Here is a 22750-nt window from a genome sequence, read left to right as displayed (position 1 = left end):
AATTCTTCATTTACACTTCGACTAAGTGATAGACCAGCTAGTTATAGCTGTATGTAATATACAATTTTGATGATCAACTATTTCTCCATTGCATTTATGATCATTAAACCCTTACTCTGTGCAGGTACATTACCGTATACTTGGGAAAAAAATTGTCTCTTCCAATGATTCTAGCTATAACAATTCGCTCTCGAGACATCCTCCATTACTGAGTGAGACGTCTTATTTTCTCCCGTTAGTATCAATTTCGTTTTCCTCCTCAGCCATCTTGGTGTAATGATCTCTGCTTAATCCAAACAGCACAACATTGCTTATCTTCCCATTCTTATAAACTGCCATATTTTTAGTACCTTCATACTGATATCCAGCCCGCTGTAAAACTTTCATGCTACCTGCATTTTCTTCCACAACGCTAGCTTCCAATCTCAGTAATGTAGGAACCTGCTCAAATGCCCATCGGCTTAATCCGGCGACAGCTTCCGTCATGATGCCCTGACCCCAATAATCTGGCGATAGCCAGTATCCAAGAATTTTGGTTCTTGATTCCACGCCCTTCAGATGCTGCAATCCGCAGCTGCCAATAACAGTGTTACTGTCAAGAGTGCAAATCAAGAATTCAAGGGTTCCTTCTTCGCTGGCAATTTTAATCCACCTTGCAGCAGCTTCAAGCGTGTATGGGCTCGGAAAGGCATCCGTCATATATTGAGAGACGAGGTGTGTATTTGCGCCACGAACAATTGCGTCAGCATCTGATTCACGGTACCGTCGAATGATGCTCTTTTTCAATTTCAAAATGATTTCCGATTGTTGCGCCATTCTTATTCGCTAGGGATAGAGTCAAAAAGTGATTATCGTTTTATTTTCTTGTAGGGTGGTTAATCTACTCGCTACACTACAAGTGCTGAAAAACGCAGGCCTATATACTTTTTCGCATCCCAGTTCCCCGGTGCAATTTGAACTTTGCCATCTAGCATGTTGATTGCCATCAAAGAAGTGGATAAAGAATACTAATAAGTCAGCCAGTCAGTATCCATTCCGACCCCGACTCCGATCCCGACCCCGACTTGCTCTAGATTTTGATACACCATCGATAATATGCACAAAAAGCTCTCTTACTTGAGAATGTTCATTTAATTCGACATTCATTCACCATTTTCACTGGAATATGATTCTACAATGGGAAAAATGTTTCACATTTTTTTATTTTGTTTTGTTTTGGTGTTAATTGGACGACGCCACCATTTGGGCTATGAGGCACCTTGCATTTTCTACACTTTCCAAGATTGTCATCGTAGAAGTACAATTTTCAGAGACTTATAATCCCATTCATGCACAAGAAATTACCTTTTGGAATTACCCACGTGGATATTGTTCAGAGATTGTCATATTAAAAATTACTACTTTGCTCGTAAATGCGCCTCACAGGATGCCTTCTGCCATAATTGAACTAGTGACATTACAGGGAGTATCGTGTACATGCATGGTTCAACAACATGACAAAAATAAAAAAGAATCCTCTCAAAATTTCAGTGGGTGATGAATAAGTAATCGCAACATATGGCAATTATGATGGTAGGCACCTTTTGTGATGTCCATTCATGTGCCGCCAGCACAAAGCATAGTGTATTTAGATGTAATCAAGTTGTTAGAGTGCTAGAGTTCTTGGCTAAGACATTCCCAGTCAATTGTTTGCTCATAGACTTAAGCTTTTGCATATCAGCTTGTGCCAGACAAAAGATTTGTTTAAAGACAAGGAAGGCAAAAAGGAAAAAGAAGTGAAATGCAAAAATAAAAGAGGCAAAAATTACAATTAGTTACTTGTATAAATGACGTTGAAGCGCTATGTTTAGAAAATTTGGTCAAGTAAATACGACTTGAATGGGGAGATCAAGTTGTTCCAAGCTTATCATTAGCTGAACTCCATACAATATCAACGCGAATAATCAGTAACTTACTATAATGCAGGACAAAAAAAGGGAGCGCTTTTTGCTCATTAATTGTCAAGCAAAAATTAGGCAGCATGGTTTGACCAGCTAGATGCCAGGTCTGTCTCCGGCTTGTTCACTCAGCCTCTTCGCAGTAGTTATTGGGTACTTTGCTCCTGGCTAAGAGCTAAATCGGGTGTTTTTTCTATCGATAACAATAGAAATTAAATTTCATCTTAAACAGATAATAATACTCCGTAACAGATGCCGCAATAGATCGGATCGTCGGCAACAATTATTATGTAGCCATGATAGCTTAAAAGATCAGCAGACGCTCAAGGTGCTCAAGCCGCCAGGTGATGTAGCTGACCCGCGCGATTTTCGGAAATACCGCCTTATCCGCATGAAACAACGGGGAAAGGCACTAACGCGGGGAGTTAAGCGCTCATCCGGCTTGTCCACATTCGGAGGGTCTCGGAAATAGAGCACCCTTAAAGGTCGCCTGTTCAACAATGGAGAAAGGAAAGCGCGCCAATATATAAGTATGGCGCGCCCAAAGAAGCCTAAAGGGATGTGATGTTGATCTGGTGAAAAAAACTCAAATTCTATCAAATATGCCTAGTCAGAAGCTCCCGTTTCATATCGCTGTCGTTGGCGGTGGCATTGGCGGCCTTTGTGCAGCCCTTTCAATTCATCACCACTGTCCCAAAGATGGGAGTGTTATCATTGATGTATACGAGCAAGCACCAGAGTATAAAGAAATTGGAGCTGGTTTGGGTATAGGAGTCAATGCTGCCAAGCTTCTTCATCGCATTGGTGTAGGAAAAGACTTAAATCAAATCTCCGGCCATCGTAATGGCATTTGGATCTCGTTCCGTCGATATGACAACGGTAACGAGATCGTTACTGTGCCTGTGGATGACCGGCAGGAGATAAGGCAAAGCCCTGTTCACCGAGCTGAATTTTTGGAATTGCTGTTTAGTCATGTCAAGGAGAGAAACGCAGCTACTCTTCACAATAATAAGCAGTGTATCGAGCTGAAGGTAAGATCAGTTGGGAGCCGAGAACAGATCTGTTTGTTATTAACGCATTTTCAGGACCAAGGAAGCTTTGTTGAGCTTCATTTTGCCGATGGGACGACGGCGACAGCAGATCTCGTTGTTGGATGTGATGGAATTCACTCCAATATTCGTTCTCAGTTTCGCTCTGACAATCCTAAATATAGCGGCCGTATGTGCTATCGAGGATTAGTACCCATCAAAGATCTCGAGTCTTGGTGGCCATTCAAGTCTTATTCGATAAGCTGGCTTGGTCCAGACAAGCACTTTCTAGCTTTTCCTATTAGCAAAAACAAAATCCTCAATATTGTTGCTTTTGTATATTCTGATGACGACCGCGCCCTGGAGAGCTGGACGGCCACGGGCCACCGAAGCGAAGTACAGAAAGAGTTTGAGTCATTCGATCCTACTGTCCGTAAAACCATATCTTTCATGAACGAATTTCCATCCAAATGGATTCTAAATGACCGCGAACTCTTGGATCAATGGGTCTTTGGAAGCGGCAAAATAGTGCTCATGGGAGATGCAGCGCACGCGGTAAGTAATTGGCACAGATTTGACACATGTATGGCATTATTTGAACTTTTCTAACGATTCAACGATTATAGATGCTTCCACATCAGGGTGAGAACACATGAAATGAAATAATATGCTCTGGATTTCAACTAACATGCAGTAGGAGCCGGTGCTGGCCAAGCTATCGAGGATGGATATATCCTAGGATTGGCCATAGCTGACTATCTTGCCGCATCTTCAAGGGGAAGCACCCAAACACTTGAACAGTGGATGCAGGTGTACCAAGATGTTCGTCTCCCTCGTGCTCAGAAAGCGCAAGCTACAGCTCGCCAAGCTGGGCAAGTATATGAAATGCAGACGCCTGAAATGAAGGGCAAGACTTATGAAGACTGCCTTCCTCTTGTGCGAGATAGTTTAAAAGACCGTATGGGATGGATCTGGACAGGAGATATTGAGGCGGAATATAAAGCAAAGAAGCAGCATCTAGTGGACTCACTAACCACAGGAACTTTGAAGGATGGCACGATAAATTCTATTAATGAACACGAAGTGCTAATCAGCCAAGAATAATATCGCTAATAAAAGATACACGACGAATAGAAAATTCACCTGCCATGACAGGTTCTGCATGTGCTTCGATGAGTGTCAGTTTGTAGATGTTTTATCTTACAGTGATCATACATCGATCCCGCAGACTTGGGAATAGCGCACAGGTAATGCCTTGACGGGTCTTCTCCGCGAATAAGCACAATTCTTCTACAATTTTGTACATACCTATAGAGCACATGGCAATGCCGATCTCTCAGCTTCCCCGCTGTGACGCCTGTCGCTTACTGTTATGGGGTCAAATAACTCTATTTGACGTTTATGTGGCGAAAGCTCAGCAGGGCCCCAAAAACCCCGAGGTGTTTTCCAGTACAGGGCAATGTGATTCATATAGGTAATAGTAATCAAGCACGTATGAAGTTCTTGCGGAGAACAACCAATGCTCTCGCCGACGAAGGTCTCAAGGCGCCAAACTAGTTCAAATTGGGGCACATCCATCTGTACATACACCTTGCAGATTACAGATCAGAACGCGATCCTGTTACCCCGTACGCAGGACAGCTCCGGAGATGAACCCCAGATCAGTTCCCAGCTAAGCTTGCCTGGGGTTGGTGGCGCTGGGGGGTGGAGAACTTGGGTACGTGCCATATCTCTCAGCGCCGCTTAGCTTATTCGCGATTCGGGAGCCGTTTCGTCTCCCGTGGACCAATTCGATTTCATTCATACTCTCTGCCGGGCCAGTCCAGTGCTCGCAAAACAATGCACCACGACTCGCGGCTACCTGGATACGACAGGTCGATTTAGCGCATCGTTTTGCGACGGCGTCACCATCCCGAGCCGCGACTTTCACGACGGGATCACGCACTACGTCCCTGGAATTCCGCAGAACCCTTCCACCTCTCTCTTGAGTCATTATCGGCTACGAAATGGCTAGCACGTCCCCTATGCCGTCGACAGCACAGGCCGGCGCTGGCCCTGAACGCAAAGACGGCCCCAGGAAGCGGCGACGTGCGACAGTGGCATGCCGCAGCTGTCGGCAGCGCAAGACAAAATGCGACCACATCGTGCCGGCACAAGCGTCCGACGAGATGCTTCGGGGCATGACTAAGTCGGCGCAGGCGTAATAATTCACTGCGTTGCTTTTTCGTAGACCGAAACGCTAACTTTCATCTAGATATATTCGATCATTAGAACGTCGGGTACGCAACTTCGAGGACACGCAGCGAGACAAGACCCAGCAGCGACCGCAGCCATCACATGCTCTACCCATAGTCCAGCACAATTCCCCTGTTCCATCAATTATCCAGTACGAGGCGAGGTTACCGCCAATGCAGCATTCTATCCAGTCAATAGGCTGGCCGGCGGGCCGCAACTACCAGCAGCAGCATCACCATGTTCTCCCAACAACCCCAGACATATTTCTCAGCGGCAAGGCTGGAGAATCTTTTACGCGGCTGATACTCAACGCCATGAATCACCCATCTGCCAAGCTAGATGCTCGGTCCTTTTCCTCCCCTAGAGACTACTCTGTCGAATCAAGGAACCCAACTGATCTGTTCTCGCTGCCTCCCAACGCCCAAGAATTGATCAAAGTATATTTCGACTTCCATCATGAACTCACTCCGATATTCCATGTTCCTTCCATCATGGCTCAGTTTGACCAAGTGCTCAATAATCGTCATGCGGTTCGGACAAATGACCATATTTACACACTGGCCATCCTCAACATGATATGCGCACTGACTGCGGCGCACAGTCGACGGGGACAAGAGGGCTCGGATGTTATCTCTCGCAAGTATTACGATACCGCCATGCAACTTATGCAGCCAAATCTCATGTCGGAGTGGAGGATCGAAAAGGTTCAAGCCTTGCTTCTCGGCGCTCGCTTTCTGCAAAGCTCCAGCTACAGTGACGAGTGCTGGACGGTGCTAGGGCTTGCCATCCGTATAGCCTACGATCTAGAGTTGCATCGCCCCCCTGACCCTGAGAAATTCGACTGTATAGACCAGGAAGTCCGCAAGCGAGTGTGGTATGCATGCTTTGGGCTAGATCAGCTTCTCAGCATGATTTATGGCCGCCCCGCTGCTACCTCAACGTCTACCTTCTCAACTCCTTTACCAGAAGATCTAGATGATGACTGCATTCGGCCGACTCGGTTATTATTCCCCTCAGTCCAAACTACATCGAGCATGTCATTTTTCCTGCAGGTATCGAAATTGTATCGTCTTTTGGAAGCGACAATGATGTTGGGCGGTCAACCAACATTATCAGACTTGGTCAGACTTGACGAGGAGTTTGAAGCTTGGCAGGCCGAAATGCCTGACAGGCTTCGCATCCGCGAAGGCATACCACCGGAAGAAGAATCTACTCTTATCCTAGCGCTTCGAGCCAACATGGTCTGCATATTGATCCACAGACAGTCGCTGGTCTCGGGCCTCAGTGCACTTTCATCGGCATCTTCTACTTCGGCTCCAGCTACCAAAGAATGGGAAGGAGGCCGGCTACGAACAAGCATACTACAGCGTAGCCGGCAAGTTTGTGTTAGCACAGCGGAAGAAACGATTCGACTCGTAGCTGAGCGACATGACCGGACCAAAAAAGCAATGGGGCCCAGCTGGTTCAATTTATATTACTGTAAGTCGAGAGCTGCTGACTCTCTACCTAATATAACAAGTTCCCGCTAACAGAATTGTCAAGTGTTTACTTCGATCCTCATAATCGTCTCCCATGTCGTTGATCCAGAGTTTCGAGATGACCGAAGCGCATTGATGCACCTAGACCAGGCGGTGACTATGATTCGCCAAATGTCCGGCAACCACCTCTGTGCACAACGAGCATATGCATTTTTACAACAGCTGCTTGGTTTCCTAGATAGGACTATGCCCGATGAACGACGACGGACAGTTGAGCGGTACAATACTCCTCCGACTGTCATGCCGGGAAGTGACAGATGGGCCGGAGAGGCTACAGCGTATAGCAACGGCACAACATTACCAGAGGATGAAGCCACTGAAGACGGAGGCGTCGACTTGTGGTCACTGTGGGACACTACTCAGGATCTAACCATGGATCTAGGCTCTCAATTAGAGCTCCATTCAAATCTAGGCTCGGCCACTTGGTCGTGGGGTGTGGAGAACCCCGGAGCTGCTGAGTCGTTGATGCGATCTCCACCAGTTCTTAACGGAGTAGTGCCTGGATAATCACCTCACAAACGTGAATAGAATAATTAATAACTGATGTAATATTTGACGTAGCACATGAGATAACAGCCTAATATGGTATCTACAATCAAAGCGCGGGTTTGGCAACATGAAGCATCCATGATTCAGCGAGCCGTTATGTGATGACAAGCGTATATAGAGACATGGAACGAGCCGGCTCTGAGGCTAGCTAGACAGTAGCGCAATATACGGATATAGCTTCTTCAAATGAACTCCTGCCAGAACGCAAGGCACGGCTCATAACCATGATCACAAAGTGAAATATAGTTGAAGCTCTCGGCACAGCTGTTTAAATGCCCTTCTTACCCCGCGTTTCGCTTGCCTACCGCCATATAACATTGTACGCAAACGTGTGGTTGCAGCTTCCACTGGCTTTTGTGGCGTCTGGCAGTGTGGGGGAGAACCCTAAACTCCCCCCGAAGGCGCGTCGTTCGTCGCTTATCTTGATCCCAGCATTTGTCTGGGGTCTTTGCAATCAGGCGGCATACGATAAATACCACGCGTAATAACCGCGCACGAAAACCTCTTCCCGCACAAGACAATGGCTAAGTTTCGTCTAAATGATGAATAACCAAATCTCACGCCACCGTGAATCCCGCCATCTGTTTTAACGTATTACTACTACCGCTTTCTCTTCGTTGTCCCAATATCAATGGCTGTGCCAATGGATAAGGCGGATGTATCCGCCAGTGAAGATCATTCACAAAACAGTGGCAGTGCCAAACATGAGGGAGAACATGAGGAAGAAGCTCATCGACCTTTGAAGCTAGACCCTCGCGGTCTTCCATTGTCACCTCAGCCCACCGATGACCCCAAAGACCCGCTCAACTGGAATCGCTGGTTGAAGCTAATGGTTTTGGTTGAGGTCTCTCTTTTCTCTTTTCTGGCCTTATTTAGTGCTTCTTTGATTGTATGTGTATCCGAAGCCCCACCGATCGCGCGTCTTTAACACGATCTTCTTGTACTAATTGCGCCTCGACTCGTGGCTAGACGCCAGCTTTTGTTCCTCTGTCTTTGTTCCTCCACAAGGATCTTGTTACAACTGCGTACGTGACTAGTACTTTCATTCTCCTGGCCGGTATCTCAACTATCGTATGGAATCCGATCGCAAACGTCTATGGCCGCCGGCCAGTATACATCTTCACCGTGGCCGCTGCAGTGGCCTTCTGCGGTGCTTCCGGCGCGGCTAAGAACTACGGCACCCTCATCGCCTTGCGTTGTCTCAATGGCTTTTTCGGCGGCGTGCCGCTAGGCTTGGGCAGTGCTACCGTCTGTGACATGTACTTTGCCCACGAACGAGGGCTGTACATGGGTGTCTATACCATCAGCTTCTTAACTGGTGGCCACATCGCGCCACTAATCGGCGGCTACATCGAAAAGAATTTGAGCTGGCACTGGTGCTTCTATGTTCCGGCCATACTGACAGGAGGAATCCTTATCATCTTTATTTTTACTGTCCCTGAAACGCTCTACTCTCGCACACCAGAGGCTGTGTCACGTCCCTCACAGTCTTGGATGTCGAATATGCTTATGAAGAGAAGGGCACATCCTACACGACAGGTTAAACTTGTGGATTTTTTCCGGCCGTTTCAGATGATCATGTACCCCAGCGTGTTGCTGCCAACATGGTGCTACTCGATTTCTTTCGCCTATGGAAGTATCCTTTTCATTATAACTAGCGCGAACCTCTTCGGCCAAATCTATCACTTCCAACCCCAGCAAACAGGTCTCCTTCTAGGTATCCCCATCACAGTTGGCAGTCTTATCGGCGAGCTGTTTGCTGGAGGCATATCCGACTGGATCAGTGAGAAGAGAGCTATACGCCGCGGAGGCGAGCGTAGTCCTGAGGATCGTCTCCTGGGGATCATTCCAGCCGTGGTGCTAACGCCTCTCGGCATCATTATCGAAGGAGTCTGCCTTCAAAATAAGACTCATTGGATCGGAGTGGCATTTGGAATTGCCATTGCTAGCGCAGGATTGCAGGTCGTTACCACAGGAGTTTATACCTATACGGCGGAGGTGAGTAAACTGCACATCCGTGTCTCAATCTCAACTACATGCTAATATTTTTCGTTTGCAATAGTGTTATAAGCCTCAATCCCCCGAACTTGGTTCGATCATTAACTTTGGGAGACAGGTGTATAGTTTCACAATTGGATTTTACTGTATCCCTTTCTCAGAACAGGTAGGGATTGAGGATGCCTGGATCACCTTGGCGTTTATTACGTTTGCCTTTTACTTGCCTCTCATTCCTCTCTATTTCAAGGGTGCGGGATGGCGGAAACGTCTTGGTAATCCTACGTTTCACAAGGATTTATAAATGCGCGTGGCCGTTTTTATACCTTTATGTTTAATGGGTAGGCATGCTGTTAATGCTTGAGAGTCATTTTCATCACAATATGTGACAGCACTATATGTGTAATGATGTTACATGCTAATATCTGCATCGATTATATTGAAACCTATTTCTTTTTAATTAAATACTCATTCATTTCACAGCAATTGAACATGGATGAAAATATTCATCAATTGGTTGTAATTTGATCGTCCCGCAGTTACCCTTAATTTTGTGGCACTATCTTAATCTCCCGCTTGTTCCATGACTTGTTATATAAACCATAACAAACCTCACCTTCGTCTGCCGCTAGCCTTCCCACTCTACACTCTTTTGGCGTCATGGCCTTCAGATTATGCGGCTCTTGAGTTAGCCTAGGAATAATTCTAAGAACATTATTGCGCCCCATATTGGTGTAATCATGCTGATTGACACTTGCAGCTACATGCTCATCCCACCACGCTATATTAAAATGAGAGTTAGAAAGTAATGTTGAACGTCTGGAGGAGAAAACGTACCGCATGCGTTGGGGATGCTTTCAAATGGGTAGTCGATAGAAAACATGATTGACTGCACCCCAACTTCTCCCATGGCACACATCAAGGCTGGCGTGGAGAAATGTCCAGAAGTGGTGATGAAGAGCTGTTCGCCAAAATAATCACGTACAAGCTTGTCTTTGCGCATAGGCATGTTTGGGAACCTGCTGCGGTCAAGCTTGTGGTCAATGCGATAAATATCATAAGGACTGCTTTTTCGTTAGCTTTGGACTGCGTATAAGGTCAAAAGAAGACATGGGACTCACATGTGTTCGCCCATATGCCCAAAAATCAGTTTCACCTTTGGAAACCGATCCAAGATACCGTTTGTGACGATTCCCAGGATATGCATATTGAGCCGATCCGCATACCCTAGAGCAGAGAAGTCGAGCCAAGGGCGACCATCCCACATAAGCTTATGGATCAGCTTATTGGAGGGTCGTGGATGCATGTAGACAGGAGCTTCGAGGTCATTTGCCGCCTGCCAGAAGACATCGTATTCTGGCTGGTCGTAATACAGCATGCCGTTACCATCTTCACCACAGCTCTGATAGTCATTGAGAAGTACACCAACAAAGCCCTTCTTCTCCGTCATGCAGCGGCGAAATTCTGCCGCCGCCTGTGCAGGGTCATGCATGCTCAGCGCGGCAAATGCTGCAAAGCGGTTAGGCGCTTTCATCACCTCGGCCTCCATGCGGTCATTCGCCAGCGTTGCCTGAGCCTCGGCTTTCGCCTTGTTGGCGATACCCTGGCAACCGGGAGAGTTGAATGAAAGAACCATAAAGTCAACGTTGTTCTCATCCATCTGCTTCAAACGCATATCGTGGATGTCGAGCAGCTCGTTTGTCAAACGAGAGCCAGTTCCAGCAGCAACAAATTTCCCTGGATCATTGTTCGCTAATTCTTCTTGAATAGTCCAGCATTCTTCGAGAGCGATCTTGCCAAACATGATGAATAAGTGAGGGCATAAGCAGAAATATTATGTCTTCCTTTTGGTTCTGTTTATTGAAGTCGAAAAAAGACTTTGAAAATTACTGAAATCTTCTTATATATAAAAACACTTACACGCGCAGCGAGAACAGTGCGACTCAGTGCAGTCCTATGCTATATAGAGCTTCTATTCTAAGGGCCATCTTGCCGGCTTCATTCTTCGATGCGGGGAGATAGAGCCCCTCCCGAGATGGGATATCGATCCGCGTCGCGTTACGGAACATTCGTGGCCAAGCCGGGTTCATCGCGCCGCAGTGTGTGCCAGTCGGAATATTTTGGCTAAATTCATCTTGGCGTGAGTAGCAGTATTGTATTACTGTAGGAGATGATTATGGATGCGGCAGTCATGGACTGTGCTTCTTGCGGGGATTGCCGCGATCGAATTTGGGTGGATATTACATGTATATACGGCTCAGCTGCGCCGAACATTCACCAGCCATCCCTGGAAATTCAACAATGGACTTGACACTGGACCAATACTCTCACGGCTCGTCAGCATGAGGCTATTTCGCGCATATTAAGATAAAATCATCCTTTTGAAGAATTGTTTTGATGCCTAGAAAAGGCGCGCACATGTTAATTGCCAACACATGTGCTGAGCGTTATTTCGCGCCTTGTGCGCGCCTTTTACGCAGCATTCGACAAAAACTTGGACAGATTTTAAGCTTGTTTTAAGGGGAAGTGCTACAAAATGGAAGCCTAGCAGGTCAACTGATAACCTGGAGAGCTCGCGGTTAAGCCCTGCGGAGTCATTAGCGCCCTTATTGAACAAAGCAAGCGCTGAAGGGCTCAGCAATTCGTAGCACGATATACTTCGTATGCCATGAGAAAATTAAGAGAAAAAAAAGTATAAATTATAGGCCAAGTGTAGGCCCAAGAAGCCATCTATCAAACGGCAACGATTCATTTCAGCACAGAGTTCTCAAAAAGTCAATAAACATCCATTTGTGACCCATCTTTCTTACAGAATGGCATCTCTCAACCTTCAATTCCGTACAGCGACTCTCGAGGATGCAGAGCAGATCCAGCAGCTGGTCCAGTCTGCATTTCGCACCGAGGATAGCAGATCTGATTGGACTGGCAATACGGAACTCGCATCCAGCTTTCGGATTGATGTTGAGGAAGTGGTTTCCAAGATCAACAACCCGGAAAATACTATCCTTATGGCTCTGGACAACGACAACAGCCTGGTCGCATCTATCGAGGTCGCTAAGCGCGACGGCAACTGTGGTCGCCTCTCTATGATTGCAGTTAGCGACCGCTATCAGCGCAGTGGCGTTGGGCGCCTGGTCCTTGCTTACGCTGAAGCATACTGTCGACGGGTTTGGGGAGCTGAAAAGTTCTCGCTAAACGCACTTTCGATACGCAAGGCTCTTATTGAGTGGTACATGCGCCAAGGCTACCAGAAGACGGGCGAGACATCGCCATTTCCCCGCGAACGATTCATCAGCATGGCACTGCCACAAGATATGTGTTTCATTGAAATGGAGAAAGAATTCAACGGAACTCTTGAGACGGCCCAGCAAGCATAAGTCAATGGGACCAACTCCTGGAGGTCTTGTTCTCGCCTCATGTCGCTTATACTCCTAGCCATGAAATTATTTATGGAGTATTTCATACGTTACCATTCTCTTGAAACAGCTGTAGCACAAAAATGCTATTTCAGATTACAAGGCTACGATTGATACTTGGCACAGAGCTTCGGAGCTTAGTAAAGATCAATTGTATTTTATGCAAGGGGCAAGGACATTGCTTTGCGTGCTCTATATTGACATAGCATTGTCGTCTTTAACTGTTGTGGTACATGGACATTTAGCTTACATAGATGGCAATAGCTCCATTAGACTGGGCTGTTTAGTTACCATATTGAGCTCTATAGCTGACTTCTGTTAATTTACTGGCACTTAAATGGTGCATGTTCTAAACCCTTGCACTGATTTACCAGATATGTGAATTGTTGGCCCAAACGAAGATATGCGATGATAACATATAGCTTTACTTGCTGATAGATGATGGACATTGCAAATAAGTAATATATAGATGTTATTTACAGCTGATTTTTGCTTCAATGATGAATTTTAATTATGTATTTAATAAAAACATTTGTTTCAAGCCATGCCAGTAAATGTTGGAGATTAGGTGCAGTGCACACACGTAATCTAAGAGCAATTAAGAAAGGATGCTCATATACCAATTGAAGGCAGCGTGGTAGCGCTGAACAACTCAATAACCTGACGATGGGTTTTTAAAGAAATCCATACATTCACGCTATACTTGTATAGCCTGTACCAAGGCATCCTGCGCCCTGGCGTGATATTTCAGAGTGGCCTCCATTTCATCTGATTGGCCCGTTGCACGTGCTCCTCTGATGAAAAGCTCACGCGATCTAGATTTGATCACTTTGGCCCTGAGCAGCGATACCGTTTCGATCGATATATGACATATCTTGCTCCCGCTACACAACGATAGCTTCACCGCAGCGTTACGATGCAGCGTGACACGTCCCACGAAAGCGCCCCAGATCCGGGCCAGCCCGCGCCTAATTCTGACTCGAACTCTACTTCCGCCGACAATCTACGCCAGGATCATACCTTGCCAAAGCGCAATGGTGTAAATGCTGCATGTGAAACCTGTCAGAAGAGCAAAACAGAAGTATACTCCATTTTTATCCTCTCAGTGCCTACCCATCCTCCAAGGCTGTAGCCAAGCTGATTGATCTTTTCAGTGTAGCGGAGACCAGCCTAGATGTCTCTCATGTGCTCAGCAAGATATCAATTGTCAATATGCATCTACTGAGACGGAAGCAGAAATGCTGATGCGAAAACTTCTAGAGGAGAGGAAGAAGAGCCGCGAGTATCAATATTTTTTCGATGCTGTTAAAAACATGCCGGAGGAGGAGTCTCAGGCACTTTATCGCTTGATACGACAACGCGCCGATATAAAGACTGTGGTACGCCAAATCAAAGATGGAAACCTCTTATAGGTAGCTCTCTTAGCTCGTGGAACAAGGAGCCGATATGATTTTTCACCTGCTACGTTAATACCGTCGGCTATATTGATCGGCGGTTGCTTATACCTCCCATCTGATCTGATCCTTGGTATTCAGAGCAACATTTTACAATCTCATTGAGAAAACTGCTACTTATTTTTTCCACCAGTATTCTTGCTCTATGATCTGAATTCTCTCTTTCTCTGAACATGTCGCAAGGAAAGGCCTTGCAAGTTATTAGTTTCACCGCTATTTTTAACATATACTTTAAGACAGTTTATCTGTTTTCCACGGCTTCGGCAACTTCTGTGACCATTACTCTCTCCACTATTGTTACAAAAGATCCTCCTCAACCATTGTACACATCACCAGTAGCGCCTAATAGCGATAAGTTTCCAAGGGTGTGTTAATAGAAGTAAACCTATTGATAAAATATACTTTATTTTACACAGCAATCTTCAATAGCTTCTGAGCAAGAAATCCGAAGCTTAGCTAGAACTGCGGGGCTAAATTTTCCATGAATCCGCTTCCACTACCCCGTATTTTCACTGAATTGCCAGCTTCCCCAGCATCTTGTGGAAGTTAAAAAGGAGTTCATGGGTAATGGAAGAACCGGTAACTCGGGGCAATATTCCCGAGGTGCAGCATTGACACAAGGAATTTACTCCAATAGCCGTCCACAGCCAGCCTATAGGAAAGCTCCCCTAGCGCAAGTAAATTACTTACGGCGGTTTAACACAGTTCCAACAGCAATGACATCGGTACTCCCTAGTAATATTTTATTAATTACTTCGCATAGATGCACACCTATCTGATAGCCGCTCCACTCAAAGTCAGTCTCTGCTGCCGCATTGCAGAGAAAGGTCCACTTCTCCGCAAAAAAATTGGAGGTAATCCTCAATGCCCAGTAACTTGGCGTGAGGCTAAGCTGAATAGCCGGATGAATCCAGCCGGGTCTTTAAAATGTTGGTGATCCATTATCACTTCCTATGAGATGTGTATATATATCATGGCAATATTTACCCTCTAAAATATTCTCTATACTTCTGCTGGCCTTCATCTTCTCTTGTCCTGGTGTACAGCTGGTAAAATGGCTATTCTCAGCAAGCTAATATTTTGGGGCGCTCTATTACTTTCCGTGTCTCCCATTGATGCTCGTAAGACTGTACTTGACAGACCCAAGCTTCAATGGGGCCCCAAGACGCCAGGGCGGCCATTCCCGCACTCTCCTAATCGCCACAAGACATGTTACGTCTCCAGCTCTTCCTATTTGCACAATCAAAAGAAAATCGACAACGCTCCCGAGATTTTGAAAGCCTTTAAAGAATGTAATAGAGGTGGCCGCGTGGTACTGGATGGCAGTTACACTATTGCTTCCCCTCTAGACCTTACGTTTTTGGAGGCTGTAGATGTTGTTCTCACTGGCACCATAACATTCTCCAACGACATTGACTATTGGGTGGAGAATTCATTCAAATATGCCTTTCAGAATTCGTCTGCCTTCTGGCGTTTTGGAGGGAAAGATGTCAATATTTACGGAGGGGGGCACGGTTTAATTGACGGAAACGGCCAGGCTTGGTATGATGCATTTGCAACTAATCCTACTCTTTTGCGACCTATTCTGTTTGTTTTAGACGGACTCAAATCGGGCTCTGTTACGGGCCTCAAAATGCGAAACTCTCCTGATGTAAGTAAATTTGCGTATGTGAAGAAAGGGAGTAATCACTGACTGCGTGTAGTGGTTTAACCTTATCGCTAATAGCACTGATATCCTTGTCAGCGATATTGATATCGCAGTTCGCAGCGTGAGCAGCAATCCGGCCAAGAATGGTGATGGATGGGACACCTTTAAGAGTAATCGTGTCGTTATACAAAACTCCCTTGTTAATAACAGCGATGATTGCGTGTCTTTCAAGCCCAACAGCACCAATATCATTGTTCAAGGCATGCAGTGCAACGGCTCACACGGCATCTCAGTCGGCTCTCTCGGCCAATATCCTGCAGAGTACGACATAGTTGAGAACGTATATGTATACAACATCTCCATGTCAAATGCCAGCGACGGCGCCCGTATTAAGGTATGGCCTGGTACAGATACTCCATTCCAACCTGGCCTATCAGGAGGCGGTGGAGCGGGATATGTGAAGAACGTTACCTACGATACGTTTTACAACGACAACAACGACTGGGCTATTGAGATTAACCAGTGTTACGGTCAAAGCAACCAGACTATCTGCGATAAATATCCTTCCAACATGACCATCAGCGATGTCTTATTTAAAAACATGTGGGGAACAACATCGTCCAAATACGATCCTAAAGTGGGCACTCTGACATGCTCATCTCCTGAAGTAAGTTACTATTAGAAGTGGAATAAACCTGAGCTAATACGGTATTTTGAAGAAATGTATAAATATTGCTGCCCAAAATATCTCGGTGGCAAATCCCAGCGGCAAAACGCCTCAATGGATCTGTACAAACATGGATAATAGCCTTTTGGAGATAAACTGCGTCCCAGCCAGCTCCTAAATGGCAGATTAAATACTTTGACAAGCTTGATGAAAGTAGCTTTACGTCAAAATCTTATAAAAGAGCAAGAGCAATCACTCAAATGCTTCAGAGCTACGCATCTTATTAAGGAGAAGAAATATAGAATTATTGCGTTTTATAACAAGATGATATTGTCCAAATATGATCAATTGAAACAAACGTAGTGTTGTTTTCCAGTGGTGCGGTGTTTCATTCTCATCTTCCACACGCTGCTGTTTCCAGTTAGTTATACCCGTTTCGCTTACTACAGATACCAACCCTCATGACTATATGGCTGGGAGATTAAAACACGGCGGCAATATACAAGATTTTGTCATTAAATTTTATTCATTATTAAGTACTGTGGTATTTTTAGACCGCGTGGAGGATTTTGTCTCCAAAGTAAAAGTATATGTTATAGAGACTTGGAAATATAAGTGCAGCGGCCATCGTATTTACAAATCAGCCACTTTACCGACCGATATACTTCAGCTCAAGATATCTTGCTGGTGCATAAGTAATTGCTGTTACCACAAAGGTAAACTCATTGGCAACATCACCGCCATAATCGCCAATAAGTTTTGCAATAGGTCCAACGAACCACGTTTCATCCATACCCATGCACCAGCAAATGACACCAAGAAGGAATGCGACAGATGCTCCAATACCCACGGGCAGTCGTGCGGGGTCATTCCAGCCTTCCAGGTCATAGTTTTTGAAGTCGCCCTTTCGAAAGAAAACGTGCTCTTCAAACAAGATAATAGCATAACTTGTGCACCAATATCCAAGAAGACTCAAAAAGTTCTGCAGGTAAGCATTTAGCTGCTCTCTACCACCAAGGGCTAAAGCAAGAATGCAAAGAAAGCAGAATATGGTCCAGATAAATCGAGGAATGAGGGCAAAAGGTCGTGAAAGTTGCTGAAACGAAATAGCAGCACTGTAAATGCTGATGACGTTGGTGTTGATTCCAGATAGCACGAGCAGAGTAAGTAGGAACTTGGCGAATCCTTTCGGATAGAGCATGGTTTGGATCAGATATCCCAGGCCTTGCTCGTTTGCAGCCGCCCAGTCAGGCTTGGAGCCCAGAGCTGAGGCTACAACACAGCCAGCAACCATACCAATAGACGTGGGAATTGCAATACCAAATGTAGTCATGAGGAAGACTTTGACTCGGCTAACATTTGCCGGATAGTGGACGTAGTAGTCGCTGACCATGGTGCACCAGGAAGCGCTTGATCCATATACAATGGCCAATAAGCTGAGGACAGCACCAGCGAGTGTACCTCCAGTAGCAGTCGCAGGCGAAGAGTTGTCTGCATATTTGCCAGTTTCGCCGAAGATGATGAGGAAAATAACGAAAAAGATGATCCAGGCATATCTTTCATACACCAGAATAGCGTTCAAACCAATGAATGATATAACAAGAGCAACGACAGCCAAAATGACGATACCAAGGATCAGTGAGACATGGCCGTCAGACACGGCGGTCAAGGCCAGACCACCTGTGATACACGACACTGCCGCCCAGCCCATCTGCTGGATACTGTTGAGCAGCGCAATGACCTTGTTTGGCCACCAGCCAAAGCTGTATCGGCTCACACTGATCTGTCGTAATCCAGTCGCGGCTCCAAAAGTCGCACAGTAGCCGGTAATAGCGCCACCAAGAATCGAGGCAAAGATTGTAACAACAATGGCTTGTTTAAGGCTCAATCCAAACTGAGCGCCCAGGAAGCCAGTCGCAAAGCAAGACGTATTCATAGTTCCACTAGCCCAGAGCAGGGCCATAGTCAGTTCTTCGATGAATGGGACTGGCTTTTTGTCTTCCTCCAGTTTGCGGTTGATGGCTTCAGATTCGATTCCAAGCTTCTTATCCATATGCGCCTCTAGCCTGCGAAGACGAAACAGCAGGCCGCTTGTTGGTCCAGTAGCCAGCTCCGTGGAAGTGTCGTCAGAAATGTTGGCCACGGGATCTTTCTCGTCAACATGATGGCCAGCTGGCCTGTGGCCGATCTCTGGGTCGTACTCCATCCTATTGAATTGTCCGGCCGCAGCACTCTGGGGAAAATAGTTGCAAGTGTGCGCTTTTCTCCTGCTGAAACCTCGAAGTGGTGCGGAGCCGTACCTTTTTAACAATCTTTTTTTCTCTCCAGATAAGACGGGCCGTGGGGTCCAGTTTTTAGCGGTGCCTTTTGCGCACCAACCTCACGCGACCTGTTAAAGATTGTACAAAGTAGGCTTATCTTCATGCACTACTAAGTCCCTAGCCAGTTTAGTTGAGCCGAGCTGCCTTTCCCGTAGCGAGGTTCAAAAGCCGGACCCTTGCCACGTTACGGAGCACATACTGGTATAAGTATGAGACGTACGGAGTACGCTAGTCATTGATATTGCGGGGTGGAGTACGAGGAACGCAGCGATATCAATGTCTTACGCTCGCCCATTGAGGTGTCAAGGAGTGTGTGGTAAATACCACTGTGCCATAAGGTACTCTGTGTTGATCACTGGGCTATTCTGTACTACATGCCAGGGGCATGTTTTCCCGATGGCTGGGTACCTTTCTGCGGCTTCTTGCTTTGTTTCATGCTTATTTCCAAGGTGTTTTAATCTTGTTTTCTCTCGTAAATTCTCACTTCATTCATCCAACTCCAGTTGATATCAAATTCGGCACTAGTGGCTAAAACTTGAGTACTAGCAGAAGAATGGCACCGCACTACGGCACGGCTATCCGATATTCGGTGGGTAAGTCGCTCCCAGTTGGCTGAGAAGAATGCTGCGTCGGTCAAGCTTCCGGGCACTAGAGCTGGTGGTGGCAATCTTAGTCGAGATCTTTTGTAAGGGCTCGCGGAGTACTCCGCGTATCACTCTACTCTACTAGCTCGGGCAAATGAGGATTTCGACGGCATCGAGCACTAAAGGCATCATGAAGAAGAGCTAGACGCCAGCGTGCCATGTGTATTACGGCATCGCAAATAGTTAGAGCCTCATCGGCCGGCTCCGTCGTCGTTCAGCAGTGATTGCGCAGTCTCGGCTCTCGTTCAAGCAGCCATTTCATAGATACTAAGGTGTACTTTGACACATCGTTATCAAACAGGGCCGTTAAAGTTTGGAGAGGCTTGTAGCGCCAGGGGAGGCCATGGACATGGCGCATGGGCTTAATGATACTTTTACCATATTTATAGTTATTCTTCCACATAGTACTTTAATTTTTTTTTTTTTTTTTTTCATGGCAAAAGGCGAGACCCCTGAGCTCCACTCGGATACGGAAATTCTGTTTTGCTCCGAAAGCTGGCGCTAATTTCGTATTCTGACAGCCGCATCAATCTGGGGTTGTTAGTCGATGTCGCCGCTAGCTCAAACCCACAAGCTGGATACCACTAGGCGTTCTGTGGGACATGTTATATGTGCCATTACCTAATAATAAAGGTGCAAATAGCTCCTTATTTTGTATTATGAAGTAGGAATTGTTATTATATAGCCTCTATTGACAAACTTGTAGCGTGCACCTCTCTCTATTGCAAGATGACGGAATTATCCAATTTGGGTATACCAACGAGATTGGCATACGTATATATGCCTTTTATCATCCAGACCAAGCTGCGACCATGAATCTTATCCATCTATTCATGTATTAGAATGTGTTCCATCTCTCTTTGGCTGAAATGACCTAGTCTAGATCAGTCCAATCGCTGACTGTTACAACTTTAGCCTTGTAGGTCAAGTTTATACATCGTAACATAATGATATGATGTATACAGTATACATATGGCCAGACATAATTTTAATAGTTATAATATATAAAAGAGGAATGGTGCTGAGAAATCGTGAGTTTCTTATTGCGGAATTTGATGAGGCATGAATGATCCACTATCTTCTATTACTACATATTCCTGTAAAGGCATTCTTGATGCTATATTTCTAATATATATACTGAAATTGTGGGCTCATCGGATTGCTAGAGCATTCTTCATTACATCATGTATATTTTCAATATTCGAATCCCTTACCTATATAAAAATTGTCTCTCTCACTAAGATTCGAAGCTGAAAAGATGATTGCCTCTTGGGCTGTCATTTCGGAGAATGAAAGGAAAGAAAATACATTTGATCCTCGAATAAATGATTATCGGTTCAGTGTTCCATGGTGTCACTTGCGGCGATACACCTGTCAATGGGTTAGATCATACTCAAATTCTGTAGGTATAAACGTATCTAGTGAGATAACGAATTAAACGCAGTCAGCGATAGAGATATCAGTGCAAGGGTGTTTCGGCCACATCGCTGATGGGAAAATAAAATTAATCGTTTAGAGATTAGAAAAGAGCTTGTCAAATGCTACTTTAAAATATTGCTTGGCACTGTAATGTGTGCGCTTTTGATCTAGAGTTGAATGCGTAAAGATAGGCCTGCTAGCTGCGTTCACGATATACCACTCTTTATACGTTATATGAGGAAGCATAATGAAGATTTTATATATAGTATCGCAATGCGCTATTAAGAATAGAACTCTCAAAAGATACCATACACCCTTTGGTCTGAAAGCTTTGCGAAATTCATTGCGCATACATGGAATGCGTGAAAGGTAATCCCGTCCGTTCATACAGCATGAAGATTATAAGATCTTTTTTTGCAATGTTAAAGTTTAATTTCCAAGCATTATCTTTTGAGCTGCTTTATAGACTAATTGACGCACATAGATTTTCTCCTTGTGCGGCTAGAATAGGAACATGTAACTTCCAAATTGGCTTCAGTGCAATGCCATAGAAAACACCGCAAAACTTCGCTCATATCGCAGCTTTGCTAGTGCGAGTCGACAATTGTGGAGGCGTTCGCGCTACGTGTATATGCGAGGCGGGGCCAGCATGAGCTGCTATTAGCGCCAAGATCTGCCGTGCAGATATCGGTAGCTTCAATTTGACGATGTGCCTTTATCTCCAACCTAAAACTCTCACCATTGCACCTACATCGTGTGCTGCGCCCGCATTCAAGCCTCTGAAGCTGACACCACGATATCTAAGCCCATCATCTACATCACATAGCTCGCAATGGGGATAATTCGCAAGGCCGCCATCGGAGTGACTGCCGGCACAGCTGCAGCAGTCGGCTACATTCGCTTGTCGTCGAGCATCATCGCGCCTATTCCTCTCAACGATGCGCTGTATAGCTCTGGTGTATACAAAAAGTACAATCCGCACAGCAATGCAGCTACCAACGATATTTGCGTCAAGACCATCCCTCTCAATCGCATCCGGCCAGAGCTGCTTCAAAAGGAGGGCGATCTCGCTCTGGAGTTTTGCCGTGGCGTATGGAGTGGCTGGGGTGAGAAATTTTGAACTGAATCTCGTATTATTGTGTTGACGACGTTTGTTGCTAACACTTGACAGGTTATGAAATACAGCGACGTTTTCTGCACCGCAAATGGTACAGCCCTGAGACGTCGTCACAGCTATGGACTCGAGACCAGCTTGCTGCCTCCAGCTATGAGCCCGGCACACGCCTGACAGACCATTTTGAAGTGGTGGATCGCACTCCGAATGAAGTCATTGTCCGCTGTGGTGATTCTCCTCGGAACAATGGTCCGCGACCTTCAGACGGCTTGTTCTCTATTGGCGCCACCATCGATCAGGACGCTCAGGTTGCGCGCTTGACCCTCAAGAGCTGTCTGTTCCATAGCGACCGCAAAGTAGAGGGCGATAAAGGACCTATGCCGCCTTGGATGGAAAACCTCCACCAGTGGTATGCGCGCATTTGGATGGCCAGTGGAAGCAGTCGGGTAGTTCGGTAATAGAATTACGTCCATCGAAATGGAGAGGGGTATTATTATTGGACAATCACGCCATATTTGGTCATTGCCTCTATAGCCATAATAGCATCCAATTCATGATGATACAGCTACCATTATATATCTTGGGCAGGACCCATGGCCTATTGCTAGGCTATCATGTATTCGCTTAGAAGTTGAAAGCATTAAGATACAGTAGTCTGTTAATACTCTCTCTATAAGTGTAGATCATACGCTTCTTCACTTATATGGTGGTCTACCCAAGGCTAAAGAGAAAATTTATACTTTTCTGCTACTAGAATTGTACTATTATAACAGGTGGTTAAGATG

At 45.7% G+C, this 22750-nt stretch overlaps 10 protein-coding genes across 10 annotated transcripts; 7 read left to right on the top strand and 3 right to left on the bottom strand.

Moving 5' to 3' along the window:
• Positions 1-109: 109 nt before the first annotated feature.
• On the bottom strand, positions 110-917 carry GGI43DRAFT_416046 (GNAT family N-acetyltransferase). Its single transcript, XM_083207221.1, has one exon. It carries the CDS (start codon positions 814-816, stop codon positions 223-225), a length of 594 nt encoding a protein of 197 aa, XP_083056584.1. The 5' UTR covers positions 817-917; the 3' UTR covers positions 110-222.
• Positions 918-2429: 1512 nt separating this feature from the next.
• GGI43DRAFT_221876 (uncharacterized protein) lies at positions 2430-4091 on the top strand. The gene is made up of 4 exons (XM_083200369.1): positions 2430-2968; positions 3023-3520; positions 3592-3607; positions 3663-4091. The coding sequence occupies exons 1-4, from the start codon at positions 2540-2542 to the stop codon at positions 4067-4069; spliced, it is 1350 nt and encodes a 449-aa protein (XP_083056583.1). The 5' UTR covers positions 2430-2539; the 3' UTR covers positions 4070-4091.
• A 666-nt stretch (positions 4092-4757) lies between these two features.
• On the top strand, positions 4758-7582 carry GGI43DRAFT_221861 (transcription factor domain-containing protein). The gene is made up of 3 exons (XM_083200366.1): positions 4758-5165; positions 5220-6679; positions 6743-7582. The coding sequence occupies exons 1-3, from the start codon at positions 4972-4974 to the stop codon at positions 7243-7245; spliced, it is 2157 nt and encodes a 718-aa protein (XP_083056582.1). The 5' UTR covers positions 4758-4971; the 3' UTR covers positions 7246-7582.
• GGI43DRAFT_221862 (MFS general substrate transporter) lies at positions 7583-9707 on the top strand. The gene is made up of 3 exons (XM_083200367.1): positions 7583-8176; positions 8257-9285; positions 9350-9707. Exons 1-3 carry the CDS (start codon positions 7919-7921, stop codon positions 9584-9586), a joined length of 1524 nt encoding a protein of 507 aa, XP_083056581.1. The 5' UTR covers positions 7583-7918; the 3' UTR covers positions 9587-9707.
• On the bottom strand, positions 9707-11274 carry GGI43DRAFT_221869 (amidohydrolase family protein). Its single transcript, XM_083200368.1, has 3 exons — positions 10404-11274; positions 10120-10346; positions 9707-10063 (listed from the first exon to the last, which is right to left on the bottom strand). The coding sequence occupies exons 1-3, from the start codon at positions 11084-11086 to the stop codon at positions 9828-9830; spliced, it is 1146 nt and encodes a 381-aa protein (XP_083056580.1). The 5' UTR covers positions 11087-11274; the 3' UTR covers positions 9707-9827.
• Positions 11275-11844: 570 nt separating this feature from the next.
• On the top strand, positions 11845-12758 carry GGI43DRAFT_221912 (GNAT family N-acetyltransferase). The gene has a single exon (XM_083200370.1). The coding sequence runs from the start codon at positions 12096-12098 to the stop codon at positions 12657-12659; it is 564 nt and encodes a 187-aa protein (XP_083056579.1). The 5' UTR covers positions 11845-12095; the 3' UTR covers positions 12660-12758.
• Positions 12759-13529: 771 nt separating this feature from the next.
• GGI43DRAFT_416033 (Zn(II)2Cys6 transcription factor domain-containing protein) lies at positions 13530-14480 on the top strand. The gene is made up of 2 exons (XM_083207220.1): positions 13530-13779; positions 13853-14480. The coding sequence occupies exons 1-2, from the start codon at positions 13615-13617 to the stop codon at positions 14108-14110; spliced, it is 423 nt and encodes a 140-aa protein (XP_083056578.1). The 5' UTR covers positions 13530-13614; the 3' UTR covers positions 14111-14480.
• Positions 14481-14979: 499 nt separating this feature from the next.
• Positions 14980-16906, top strand: GGI43DRAFT_221774 (glycoside hydrolase family 28 protein). Its single transcript, XM_083200365.1, has 3 exons — positions 14980-15803; positions 15856-16467; positions 16520-16906. Exons 1-3 carry the CDS (start codon positions 15207-15209, stop codon positions 16643-16645), a joined length of 1335 nt encoding a protein of 444 aa, XP_083056577.1. The 5' UTR covers positions 14980-15206; the 3' UTR covers positions 16646-16906.
• A 210-nt stretch (positions 16907-17116) lies between these two features.
• Positions 17117-18673, bottom strand: GGI43DRAFT_425600 (permease for cytosine/purines, uracil, thiamine, allantoin-domain-containing protein; the record flags this gene model as incomplete). Its single annotated transcript, XM_083208530.1, has 1 exon — positions 17117-18673. One exon carries the CDS (start codon positions 18671-18673, stop codon positions 17117-17119), a length of 1557 nt encoding a protein of 518 aa, XP_083056576.1.
• A 2867-nt stretch (positions 18674-21540) lies between these two features.
• Positions 21541-22748, top strand: GGI43DRAFT_221759 (uncharacterized protein). Its single transcript, XM_083200364.1, has 2 exons — positions 21541-21957; positions 22023-22748. Exons 1-2 carry the CDS (start codon positions 21684-21686, stop codon positions 22421-22423), a joined length of 675 nt encoding a protein of 224 aa, XP_083056575.1. The 5' UTR covers positions 21541-21683; the 3' UTR covers positions 22424-22748.
• Positions 22749-22750: the final 2 nt, after the last annotated feature.

Source organism: Trichoderma evansii, assembly GCF_050947405.1.
Source record: "Trichoderma evansii strain SZMC 28006 chromosome Unknown GGI43scaffold_26, whole genome shotgun sequence".
Lineage (NCBI taxonomy): Eukaryota > Fungi > Ascomycota > Sordariomycetes > Hypocreales > Hypocreaceae > Trichoderma > Trichoderma evansii.
This window is presented reverse-complemented; position numbering and strand designations above follow the sequence as displayed.